At 35.0% G+C, this 12,912-nt stretch overlaps 1 protein-coding gene across 1 annotated transcript in view; it reads right to left on the bottom strand.

The window, feature by feature from the left end:
* Nucleotides 1–6,395: 6,395 nt before the first annotated feature.
* LOC122734935 (glutamate decarboxylase 1-like) overlaps nucleotides 6,396–12,912 on the bottom strand; it is a 41,835-nt gene continuing 35,318 nt past the window's right edge. Inside the window, exon 14 of the mRNA XM_043976122.1 lies at nucleotides 6,396–6,762. Coding sequence (XP_043832057.1) covers nucleotides 6,589–6,762 — 174 coding nt within the window. The 3' untranslated portion in view covers nucleotides 6,396–6,588. The remainder of the gene's footprint in view (nucleotides 6,763–12,912) is intronic.

The raw sequence follows: 12,912 nt of genomic DNA, 5'->3' as shown, positions 1-12,912 counted from the left end.
AAAATGTGTCCTGTTATAAAATATTTTCTATTGTCTAATCACTACTTAGTGGAGAAATCACTTGTAGTGGATTTAGGAGATTTAATTTTCTTCCATCTTGCTTATTATAAAATACTAGAATTTGTCTCACACATGGTAAATAATAAATAATTAATTGAAGGAAATAAGTGCAAATTCATATTTGTTAAGCACATTTTCAGAGTGGTAATTTTTTAATAGGCTTTTCAGGTGGGGAGGAGGGGGAGGCTTCTGCTTTCTGTAGTATATTTTCAGATTAACTGTATCTGTAAAGTATATTGGGTGGGTCCCAAAAACCTAATGTATTTGTTGAGGGTTCTAAAAGACCCTCATTTTTACAGTATGTGATTTCTTTTTATTAATAATTCTAAGATTCTAAACACTAGTTTTAAGTATCATTTCAAGAAAAAATATCTTGAAACATTTTCCCTTAAGATAAATACTTTATTTTCTTAGAATTGAAGTGCCTGTGAGAATTTTCAGATTATAGATATCAGTAACTTTTTTCTACAAGAATAAAAACTGTCATATACCACAAATAACAGTATAGTAGAGGTTATATTCCCAGACAATTTCCAAAGATTCCTAAACTTTTTAGAAGGCCTCTATATGATATACTATTTTACTACACATGTGCTTACAAAAAGTTAAATTTTTGAGTCACATTATGGTTGTGTTCTATCACTTACCAAAGTATATCTCATATATGCATTATCCAGGTAATACAATACTTTTGTGATATTTGCTAATTTCATGCTTTAATGGTTAAACCCAAAGAAACAAATACTGGGAAAAGTACAGACAACTTAGATAGATTCATTATTTTATAAATGTGCTACTTTTATTTGATAACCTTTGTGCAATAATAAAGATTAATGATAATGCATAGGCAAGGCAATGATTTAAGCCTCCATTTCCAAAGACAGACCATATGCATCATATACCCTCGATTCTGAAGCAATGATTTATATTGAGGAATTCAATGCATTTAGATAATTAAATAGATTTGATCTATATTTCAAGGAGATTCATATTAACAATGTAGAATAATGAATTTGACATTTTGTGCCCTTATCACCTCTCTCCTGGACTATTGTAATACTCCTCAATTGGCCTCCTTGCTTCATATATCTTTTTTATAATCCATTCTTAAAATATTTGCCCTAGGATTGAGATTTCGCTGGGACTTTGGAGATCATGTGGGTGATCGCTTTAATTTTACAGATGAGGAAACTTTTCCTATTATATTGGGGTGACCTTCCCCCATTCAAAAACTATCTTTTGCCCCCTATTGCTTGAGAGACAAAAAATACCTATAACTTGCTATTTGAAGCTCTTCACAGGGTATCTCTTACCTTCTTTTCTAGCCCCATTTCATAGTGGTCCCCTTTACATACCCTTTATTCTAGATGAATTTAATTACTGTTTAATCCCCAAATTTGATATACCATTTTTTTGCCTCTGTAAATTCTAATAGGCTTCTCTCCATATTTGGAATAAATGCTTCATCTCTGCCTACCAAATTCCTTTCTTCCTTCAAGTCTTATTTCTATTGTCTGATCCTTTCTGCTGAAAGTGTTCTTGCCCTCCCAAAATGTGTCTTAATATGATTCATCTGTATCTCTCCTCTGTTCCCTTGCACTATACCTAATGTTATTCAAACATCTATTTAAGTGTGATTCACCTAATGTTAATCACCAATAACAGTGTCTCCCCAGTATCTTCCAGGGATTAGTGATCCAGTATGATTCTTCCAACTCACATCAGTAAGCTTGTAGGAAGAAGTATTTACTGAGAAGTTATAGAAAGAAGAGAAGTACAAACATTTCCTCCTAATGCCAGAGGCACACTCTCCTGTATTAAAAACATAAAAGGAATGAATAGAACAAAAGGTTTTTTTTTTTTTAATGTTTACACAGTCTTAGGCTATGTAAATAGTAAGGGTATCTATGTCAGACTATATCTGAAGTACTACATGTTAGGTTATAAAAAAGGCAATTGGCAAAATTTAGACCCAACAAAGAAAGGCAGTCATGGAAATGTAGGTTTGGAAAAGATGTCATACGGGGGAATGTATCAAGAAGCTCAGGATAGTTAGCCTAGAAAAGAGGTAGATTAGGTGTAACATTGTAACTGACTTCAAATAGTTATTCCACACTCTGGACATTTTCTGATGCTCATGGATTCCTGATTATCTCTAGAAGACAATGCATGCCTGGCCACCCTCTGCAGCACTCCTAATACATTGCCCATGCCTCCTAACACACTGAGCCAGGATAAGGAAGGAGCATACTTATAACTCTTCACTTACTTTCCTGGCCATCTTTCCTCACCATTTCTTTGAAATTCACTCCATGTTTCTATTGCATAGAGTTCATATATCCTTGTTACTGTAATCTTCTTGTCCCAATATTGTTCACTCTGCTTTTCCAGATCTCTTTATCTGGATCAAAATTTTATTTTCAAAACCAATCTATTTTAAACCACTAAAGGATTTCCGTGTCATTCTAGTTGGTGCAACAGCTAGAGGGCTGGTACTAAATTCAGGTCACCCTGGATCCTGGCCTCAGAAACTTAAGATATGTGTGACCCTGGGCAAGTCACTTAAAATCAGTCTGGCTTAATTTGCTGAAATGCAAAATGGTGATAATAATAGCACTTACATGGGGACAGCTAGGTGGCACAGTGGATATAGCACCAGCTTTAGATTTAGGAGGACCTGAGTTGAAATCCGGCCTCAGACACTTGACACTTACTAGCTGTGTGACCCTGGGCAAGTCACTTAACCCTCCTTGCCTCACCAAAAAAAAAATAATAATAATAGCACTTACTTCCCAGGATTATAGATGAATAATCAAGATTATATTTGAAAAGCCATTTGCATTGTCTGTCATATAGAAGGTGTTTAATAAATGCTTGGTTCGTTCCCCTTCCCATAAAATGCACATACATTTTGTGCCCTTGAACACCCCAGTCACACATGTCATCTAGCTTCTCCATTGATTTGTCCACTGGAATGATCACATTATAGAAATCTGTATCATCCACATCTATCCTACCTCCACAATCTTTAACTTTGAAATTCTCTCTGATTATAATTCACCCTCCCATCTTTATCTGCTGTGTTCTTTTGTTCTTCCTAAATAGTCTTTGCCATACTTACTAGTGCCTCTAATCCTACCTACTTCTAATTCCAACACCCAGGATCTGGCCTTTGTTATACCCTGAACAGCCTCAATGGTTGACCAGTTGTATTATATGTTACTCTTGAGTGATTCCTCACTTTGTTTTCTTACTGTTCCCATCTTGGCAAACTCCACCAGTGGGTCAGTTCCACTATCTACTTTTTTGCTTTGTATTTGTGGACTGCTGAACACTGCTAGAAAACCATGCCATATGACTCACACAGGCAACAGCTAATTTCGGTTATCTATTCCCGGCTGAATTTATGATTCTAAAATTCTGGTGTCTCAGCATCCTGGTATGGAAACTCCCTCTACCAATGCAGAAAGGCAAGTCATCTGCAAACTATATCCCAGAAGAATTGCTTAGGATTCCCATAATAAAGCTCTAGATCTGTCATCCTATTATCTGAGTCTAAATTCAAATACAAAACTCTCATCTTGGTATTTAACACCTACTACAATGTATATTCCATGTAGTTTTCCAATTTAATTTTACTTACATATTAATTTGGGAGTCATTTGCACAAACTCACTTGCAAAACCGTCTCCTGAGATTTGCTGCTTCTTTCCTCTAAATCAGGGATTCATAATCATTTTCAAATCACAGACCCTTTTGGAAGTCTGATGAAATTTATGGTTAGTTTTCCCCAGGGCTTCAATTCTGAAGAGAGGTCCAGGCTGACCCTCCTTCAATCCCTTCTTTGATCTGCTTGTGTTTCTCTGGACTTTCCCACACAAGTCCCCTCACTGGCATTCCTTTTTCAGTTCCCTTTCTGAATTGTCTTCTCCTATTACAATACAAGCTCCTTAAGGGCAGACATTGTCTTTTGTTTTACTTATTTTTGCATGTTCAGAGCTTAGTAAGGAGCCATACTAAATGCTAAAAAAAATGCTTGTCCCCTTGATTGCCTGCCTTACTCTCTTTATATTCCAATCAATTGACTTACTAGCTCATACCCAAATTCAGCACTTTTCTGCATCCATGTCTTTGTATATCCTGCCTCCAAGCCTGGCTTTAACTTCTTTATCTCTAATTCATAATCCTTAGCTTCTTTGAAGGCTCACCTCAAGTGCGACCTTCTACATAGGCTCTTTCCTGATCTCTCCTCCCAATTTCTTAATACTCTCTGCATGTCATCTCTTATTCATTCATTCATTCACATGTTAAATACTACTCAGTAGAATGTATATTCCTTGAGTTAGGTAGTTACTCTATCATCAAGCATGTATTAGTTATTTACTATTTACCAGTTACTATTCTAAGCCTGAGAATACAGAGTATGTTTTGGTTTTGCCTTTATATTAAAAGTACCTAGGACAATACTTTACATAATTGGCCCTTAATTGAATATTTGTTGAATTGAATGAAATAGGCTTATCTATTTTAGTGCCAAAGGGAAAACCTAAGAGAAATGTGTACAAATTTTAGTAAAAGGATTTCACTTCAATAAAAGGAACAACTTTGTTTCAATGAGTTATCTTTAAGAAATGGGAATGGCTTCTTTGCAAAAGGGAAAGTTTCTTGTCACCAGGAGATCTCAGGCAGAGACTGACTGATCATCTGCAAGAGATTTTGCTGAGAAGATTTCCACCTTGGGATGGAATTGGAACACTTGATTAATTACCCTCAGATTCTATGATATAGGTTCTTTAAGGAAAAGAATTGTATGCATGGAGATTCCAGAAGTGATTCAGAGTTCCTCTTTCCTTGCCACCTCTTTCACCGTTTTCCCCAGATAATGCTGCAAGGACCATTGGAGTCATACAATATGAAAATCCATTAATGCTAAGTTGTGCTTTTTGGGCTTCCCACTATACTCTACAAAACCTTAGAGGTTAGTATGGCTGTAGGGTACTTTCCCACAATCATTCCAAATTCATTCCAAATTGATATCATATGGAATTTTATGGAATTATTAGAGAAAAATAGAAGAATATGATGAATGATCCAGTTGTCTAAGACAATAAAAACGGCTATTCATTTTATTTTTTCTATCTGTTATAGAGGCATGGAATGCCACAAAATATAAAACTATCCTCAGCTCAAAGTCTATGTAGTTAATAATAATAAATAAATATTTATTAGCACCTACTATGTGCCGGGCTAAGTGCCAGGAAAATAAAAAAGGCAAAAATAGCTCCTGTCCTCAAAGAGCAGACAACTTAATAAGTTTATCTAAAGCTTAATGAGCTTAAGAAAAGTTTTTCTTATATAATGAATGTGGTGGGCAAGATATTTTAAAACAGTATTACTGCATTCAATGAGACTTCTTTTTATGTGGTAATATAGCAAGATTGTCATATAATCCAATATTCAAAATTAAAATTTATTTTTATTCCTTTGGGCTTTAATTGCTAGTAGCACTTATGTCAATATGGCCCCATTTAAACTGCTTAATACAAATAAAATAATATTAATCAAAATAAGCATAAAGCAAAATGACAAAATTGATAAATGGTTCATATTGTTAATGTTAAGTATTAACATTTAACATGTAAAACATTAGTTATATTTCAAAAATATGTTTTTGTAAGGATGATAATAACTTTTGAGTTACTAAACAGTCATAAAAATATAGTCCTCCATAGTATTTCATTCTGTATAATATTGTAGTGAGAAAGGGGAGAGGAAAATGTGGAAGCATAATGACATAATGATGAGAAATTCAAAATGGCAAATGTGGATATACAGAAAGATGATGTTAAAGTAATTTTCAAAAACTAAAGGATATGGGAAAATAGGCAGTTCAGGGTAAAGAGAATAGGACATTGGACTTAGAGTGAGGAAGACCTGAGTTCTAATCTTGCCTCTGACACTTGCTAGCTCTGTGACTCTGGGTAATGTTCTTAACCTCTCTCACATTCAGTTTCCTTATCTGTAAAATGGATTAGGAATAACACCTGCCTCCCCAGGTTGTTGAGAGGATAAGATGAGACAATAATTCTGAAGTACTTTGCAAACTTTTAGTTGCTATGTAAATATTAGCTAGCTATTAAAAATGCATCAAATTTTCCCTATTCCAGTCCTTGTACTCTTCTTCAAAAATTGAAAGTATTTTATAAATCTTTAATGTTTCATCATAGGAGAGAAGAGAAATATTTTATGAAGCTTGTTTTTGACAGAACAAATTTAGAATAGGTACTAGCAGCAAGGAAATATCTTTAACGATTACAAAAGCATGGAAAGGCACAATAGAACTTGATCTCCATCTTATCTATTACTAGTGACAGTATGCCTACTGGTAAGATTTTCCTTTCATTAAATCATTCAGGCATAGCAAAAAAGAAAAAAAAATTGAGACAGGAGAAAGGCTCAAAATAATGGCTTCCAATGATATTTTCTAGTTCATAAAGTGGGGCATTTTGACAAGTGTAAGTACAGACATCATAAAGTCTTTCCAAGCCTTTCTATTTCATCAATAAGAAAATCAACATCTGTTTGTTTGGTAGCAGGGTTGGAGAAGACCATTCGAAAAAAATTGACTTTGTCTCCAAGTGGCTGGTAGCTGACCATGGTTGTGCCTTCTTCTATCATCAGTGCTTTAATCTTGGGTGCAATCTGTGTAAAAAGAATAAACAGAAAAATAATTATTTTCCCCTTACAATTGAACATTTTTTTAACTTTAGATCTTTAAAATCATGCATTTAGTTTGATCTAAACTATGACAACCACAAGTTATGAAACATATTTTTAAGAAAGATGTATTTAACTCAACAGAGGGAGGAAGAGAGAGCTATGATCTAAGCTCATAGTGTTTGCATCTTTATGTCCATAAAATACCGTTGTGAACTTTCATAGGAAGGTGTAAAACAGCTAGGATGCATCAAAATAAAATGTGTCACATTTACACTGTAAAAGAGTTTATGTATTTGCCAAATAAAATAACTGAAACACCTGGAAAATGGCTAAAATAAAATACTGTATGACATATTAGACTTTCCAGCAGAGATGATAATATGAGATTTTAGTGTTTATTTTATTGCAACATGGATACCTCATGTATACTGCAATATAAGCAGATTTATTTAACAAAGTTACTTTTTGAGATAGTAAAACATTTTATCTATTCACATCAAGAAAAAGGGAACCAAAATTTCCTTTGGATAGTTGCTTAGAACAGTACTATGCAAGGTAAAGTTAGGTTAAAGTGCGGGCCTCAGGCAGATAACATTGGGACAATAAGTGTTACTGTCATTAGGGAAAATTCAGAATAAGGAAAATGTCAATTGACATAAAAGAATCCCTAATTCCTGTTATTTTTCTCCATTTCCTTACTCATGAGACATTGCAGGGCACTTAGTTATTTAATTTACTATATGTGCCTTGCTTCAAGGGCCTTTATATGTAAGAAATAGATAAGTTATTGTTAAGGCTAAAATTCTAGCTAGCCTGTCTAAAATCTAATGAGTGGTCAGCAATAAATTATAAGCTTTAGCAAGAGTTAGACTTTTAAGCATTTATTAAGGAGAATAAGAATTTGGTAAAGAGAGAGACAAAGGCCTACATTCATCTATCTATTAAAGGGAGAGCACATTTCTCACTCCCTTCTCCACCAGCATCCTCAGGAAAGAGAGCCAGTCAGAGTGCCAGGTTCCTCCCTTCTTCCTCCCACCAGCAAATGTCACTTCCTGACACCAAAGAAAAGACTCCTGGTCTTGCCCTCAAAGACCTTCACTTCAAGGCCAAGCTTTTCTACAGTAAGTCTCCAGCAGGTGGCATCATTTCAATTGTTACATCACCACTTTAAGTATCTGCTACTGTTATACTAGAAAATTCATATATAAGATGATGTGGTTTACTTGCCAAAAGAAGATTATGTAATACTGTCTAATATAATCAGCTATTTACATTCATTTATCATTTATATGTCATTATACTCGGGTATGGTTTGGAATTATTGTATATATCACTAGTATATCCTCAGTTATGCAGCATAGCATGCATTTTTACCATCATACTGACTTTGGCAAAATTAATATGAGATTTAGGAAGTATGGAAACTTATCATTTCAGAGACTAACTTGCTGTGAACTTTAATGCAGGCCCTGGAGAAAATATGTGTGCAACAAGAGGAGAGACAGGTATACGTAAGTCCATGGTTTGCTTATGATGGTGACTATGTAGAGCACAATTGCTAGACACAGTCCAGTTTTGTCCTCTCTCCCTCCTAATATAACCTAACTTAACTGAACTTGTTTTTCTTTTTGTCTCACTCAGTCGAACTCACCTGTGGCCTAGCACAATCACTGGCTGTCTCGAAACCATGAGATATGGTATGATAATCTTTCCATAATATTTTTCAGGTATCATGAACACATACTAAATTTGGCTTTGATCCAGACACATGGTGGTAAAAAGTGTTATAGATTGCATAACTACCTCAACCCTCTATCATATAAAGGAGGGAATGTAATGGAATTTATTAATTTGATTATTGACAATGCTATGCTAAAGTTTAGTAAAAATCCAGCAATTCAAACAGTTAAAGAAGAGAATCCAGCTTTCCAGACCAGAGTCCAGAATCCAGCTTTCCAGACCAGAATCCCGCTTCCTCCTGATGACATCTTACCACTTCAAGAGGACGAGAGAACTCAGAGACTTTATATGAACAGTTTTGTTTCATTAGCTTTTGTTATCTCCTTCTGTTATTATATACCATCTGTAACATGTACTTTCTGCAGAGGCCCTCCCTCTACAAGACCAATGTCAAAGCATTGCGTTCATGAAGGACCGCCCCTCTGGACAAAAATTTTCTCTCTCTTTTTCTATATTGATATTAACATATTATTAGCTAGCATAGGATATTATTTTTAGCTCTTTCATTGAGCAAACTCATTTGTTTTTCAAATGAAACAAAGGGGGGAATGTGGTAAAGTGACTTTTGAAGGATCGCCCCTTTTGGGGAGGAGACTGTGACAAACAGCCGTGTGCCTGCTGCTGCCCGGGAGAGCGTGGCCAAGCACACAGTACTTCTGGGATGCCAACCTTAAAATTGCAGAGTAGAACAGAAGTGGAGGCTCACTCTCACTCTCTGGCTTGATGGCACGTTCAGGTGATCGACTCTGGTTCTTGGTCTGGCAGGCAGTTTTGGGATTCAGTGAGTTTTATAAAAGAATACAGTCTAAGCTTAGATCTAAGACTATTCATGTGTATTTCTACTTTCCTATTTCCTTAATCAGTATCACCTGTTTATTGCCCAAACAATAAAAGCTAATCCCTCTCTGATTAAAGCTCAGAGGCTTCTTTTCTTACTGGTCTGGGAAATATATAAGGGAAAAAGTTAAAGGGGGAGTTTAATGCTATTACAATCAATTTTAAATCTCACATTAACCATGTAGTAGTTTTCTTTAAAGCCAATAACCACCTTTTATTCCAAATCTTCCATAATTTAATATGACTACAAAACATAAGAGAGCATCATACAGTGGAATTGGAGTCAGAAGACCAGGGGCCAAAACCTTCAGTCATATATATAGACTACCAATATAACTTATGTCAAATCACTTAAACTCTAGGAGTCTCGGTTTCCTCAATCATAAAATAAGCTCAATGGACCAGATGACCTATGGAATCCCTTCTAGATATATATGTCAGTTCTCAGAAGAACTATAATTTTAACAGAAAGAGAAAGATAAAATTGAGTGGTAGGCAGATTACAACATGACACCAGTGATTTGTTCTTTTACCACAAGAAACAGCAAGAAAGACATTGTGAACAACAATGAACATATGAGCGAGAAAAGAAGATAGCCAAGTAGAGTAGTACATTATTACTTCTAAGATACATCCCCACCCTACCCCCCCAAAATAGAAAGGCTTTCAGTTAATTGAAAAACTAGTCCGTGAAATACTTATGGAAAACCTTGAAAAAATCACAAACATAAAAGACACAAATGAGGATTTTATCTGCATCAGTGGATCAAGGGCACTCATAGTTTAAATGATGGATCCAGTAATACCCGAGCTTAGAAGTTGCTTTAAGATGTGTCCTCTGCATTTGTCCTATTCCTCTACGAATGAAAATTTCTTGAGGCCAGTGACTACTTTCTATTTTTATTTGTATTCCCAGTATTTGGCTCAGTGCCTGGTAAAACTGTTAAAATTAAAGGCCATTACTATTTTGTGTTAATAACCAGACACCATCCATTTATTTCTACCTGCCTGAAGAGCCAGACTAAAGCAGCATTACAAATAATGTTCCTCATTTGATCACAATAAACTGAAATGTGACAAAGTTCAACTTCAAAGAATAATTTAAAAGTCTTATTGAAATTTGTTAAAAGGAACCTCAAGTATACTGTGAAACAGTATTATAGGTGATCAAAACATCAAGCAATATTCTTTCTGATTTCTAACAGTAGAAATATCTATTGTGGAGATGTAATTCCTTGGAATCTTAAAGACAAGTGAAATATGCCTTTGATCCCTATAACACAATGAATCCAAAATTGATGTGGTCACCTAATAAACAAAATTTGCCAATTACAATTCACCAAACGTAAATGTCATCATTCCTATATGGAAGGATTGTTGTTTTTGTTGTTGGTGATTATGATGATGTTATTGTTGTTGTTTGCTCTCAAAGGGCATCAGGGTGATATTATGACTTTTACTGAATTGTATTTAAGGGCAAGAGGGCTGTGTAAGGTCCCCAACCTTACTCTCTCCTCCAGAGGCATCTGGGTCCAATGGCAAGATATACATCAGGATGACTGGAGATGGCCAAGAATGTTTTTCATAAAAGTATTTTATTATTTTCCAGTTACATGTAGAGATAGTTTTCAACATTTGTTTTTATAAGATTTCTAGTTTCAAATTTTTCTCCCTCCCTCCTGTCCCTCCCCACTCCTCAAGACAGCAAGCAATCTCATATAGGTTATGTATGTATAATCACATTAAACATATGTCTGCATTAGTCATGCTGTGAAAGAAGAATCAGAGCAAAAAGGAAAAACCTCAAAAAAGAAAAACAAAAACTTGAAATAGCATGGTTCAATCTGCATCTAGATTTCATATAGTTCTTTTTTCTGGATTTGGAAAGCATTTTCCATCATGAGTCCTTTGGAATTATCTTGGACCATTGTATTGCTGAGAAGAGTCAAGTCTATCATAGTTGATCAACACACAATGTTGTTGATACTGTGAACAATGTTCTCCTGTTTCTGCTCATCTCTCTCAGCATCAGTTCATGTAAGTCCTGCCAGGTTTCTCTGAAATCTGCCTGCTCATTGTTTCTTATAGTACAATAGTATTCCATCACATTCATATACCACGACTTGTTCAGCCATTCCCCAATGGATGGGCATCCCCTCAATTTCCAATTCCTTGCTACCACAAAAAGAGCAGCTATAAATATTTTTGTACATGTAGGTCCTTTTACCTTTTTTATGATCTCTTTGGGAAAAAGACCTAAAATAGTGGTATTGCTGGGTCAAAGGGTATGCACAGCTTTGTAGTCCTTTGGGCATACTTCCAAATTGCTCTCCAGAATGATTGGATCAGTTCACAGCTCCACCAACAATGCATTAGGGTTCCAATTTTTCCACAACTTCTCCAACATTTATTATTTTCCTTTTTTGTCATATTAGCCAATCTGATAGGTGTCAGGTGGTACTTGAGTTGTTTTAATTTGCATTTCTCTAATCAATAGTGATTTATTGCATTTTTCCATATGGAATTGATAGTTTTGATTTCTTCATCAGAAAACTGCCTGTTCATATCCTTTGACCATTTCTCAATTGGGGAATGACTTGGATTCTTATAAATTTGATTTAGTTTCCAATACATTTTTGAAATGAGGTCTTTATCAAAAGTACTGTTTCCCAGCTTTCTGCCTCCCTTCTAATTCTGGGTGCATTGTTTCTGTTTGTACAAAACCTTTTTAATTTAATGTAATCAAAACCATACAATTTGAATTTCATAATATTCTCTCTCTCTTGTTTGGTCATAAACTGTTCTCCTTTCCAAAGATCTGAGAGGTAAACTATTCCTTCTCCTAATTTACCTATGGTACCACCATTTATGTCTAAATCATGTACCCAATTTCACCTTATTTTAGTATAAGGTGTAATATTTTGGTCTATGCCTAGTTTCTGCCATACTGTCTTTCACTTTTCCCAGCAGGTCTTGTCAAATACTGAGTTCCTATCCCAGAAGCAGGAGTATTTGGGTTTATGAAACAGTACATTACTAAAGTCATTTACTACTGTGTCTCCTGTGCCTAACTTATTCTACTCATCTGCCACTATATTTCTTAGCCAGTCCAAAATAGTTTTGATCACTGCTGCTTTATCGTAAAGTTTCATATTTGGTACAGCTAGCCACCTTTCCTGTGCATTTTTTCCATTAGTTCCCTTGATATTCTTGACCTTTTGTTTTTCCAGATGAATGGTGTTATTATTTATTTTACCTCTATAAAATAATTTTTGGGTAGTCTGTTTAGTATGGCACTGAATAAGTAAATTAATTTAGGTACAATTGTAGTTTTTATTATATTAGCTCGGCCTATCCTTGAGCAAATTATATTTTTCCAATAATTTACATATGATTTGATTTGTGTGAAATGTGTTTTGTAATTGCATTCATAAAGTATGTCCAAGGATTTTTAAGGTAATTAAAGTTCAGTGATTTGCCCAGGGTCACATGTCTAGTAAGTTTCAGTGGTGAGATTTGAACTCAGGTACCACCTAGTTTCCCTGCCATATGGAG

The sequence above is a fragment of the Dromiciops gliroides genome, chromosome 1 (genome assembly GCF_019393635.1).
Source record: "Dromiciops gliroides isolate mDroGli1 chromosome 1, mDroGli1.pri, whole genome shotgun sequence".
Classification (NCBI taxonomy): domain Eukaryota; kingdom Metazoa; phylum Chordata; class Mammalia; order Microbiotheria; family Microbiotheriidae; genus Dromiciops; species Dromiciops gliroides.
Note: the sequence above shows the minus strand (reverse complement) of the source record. Positions and strands in the feature narration are given on the sequence as shown.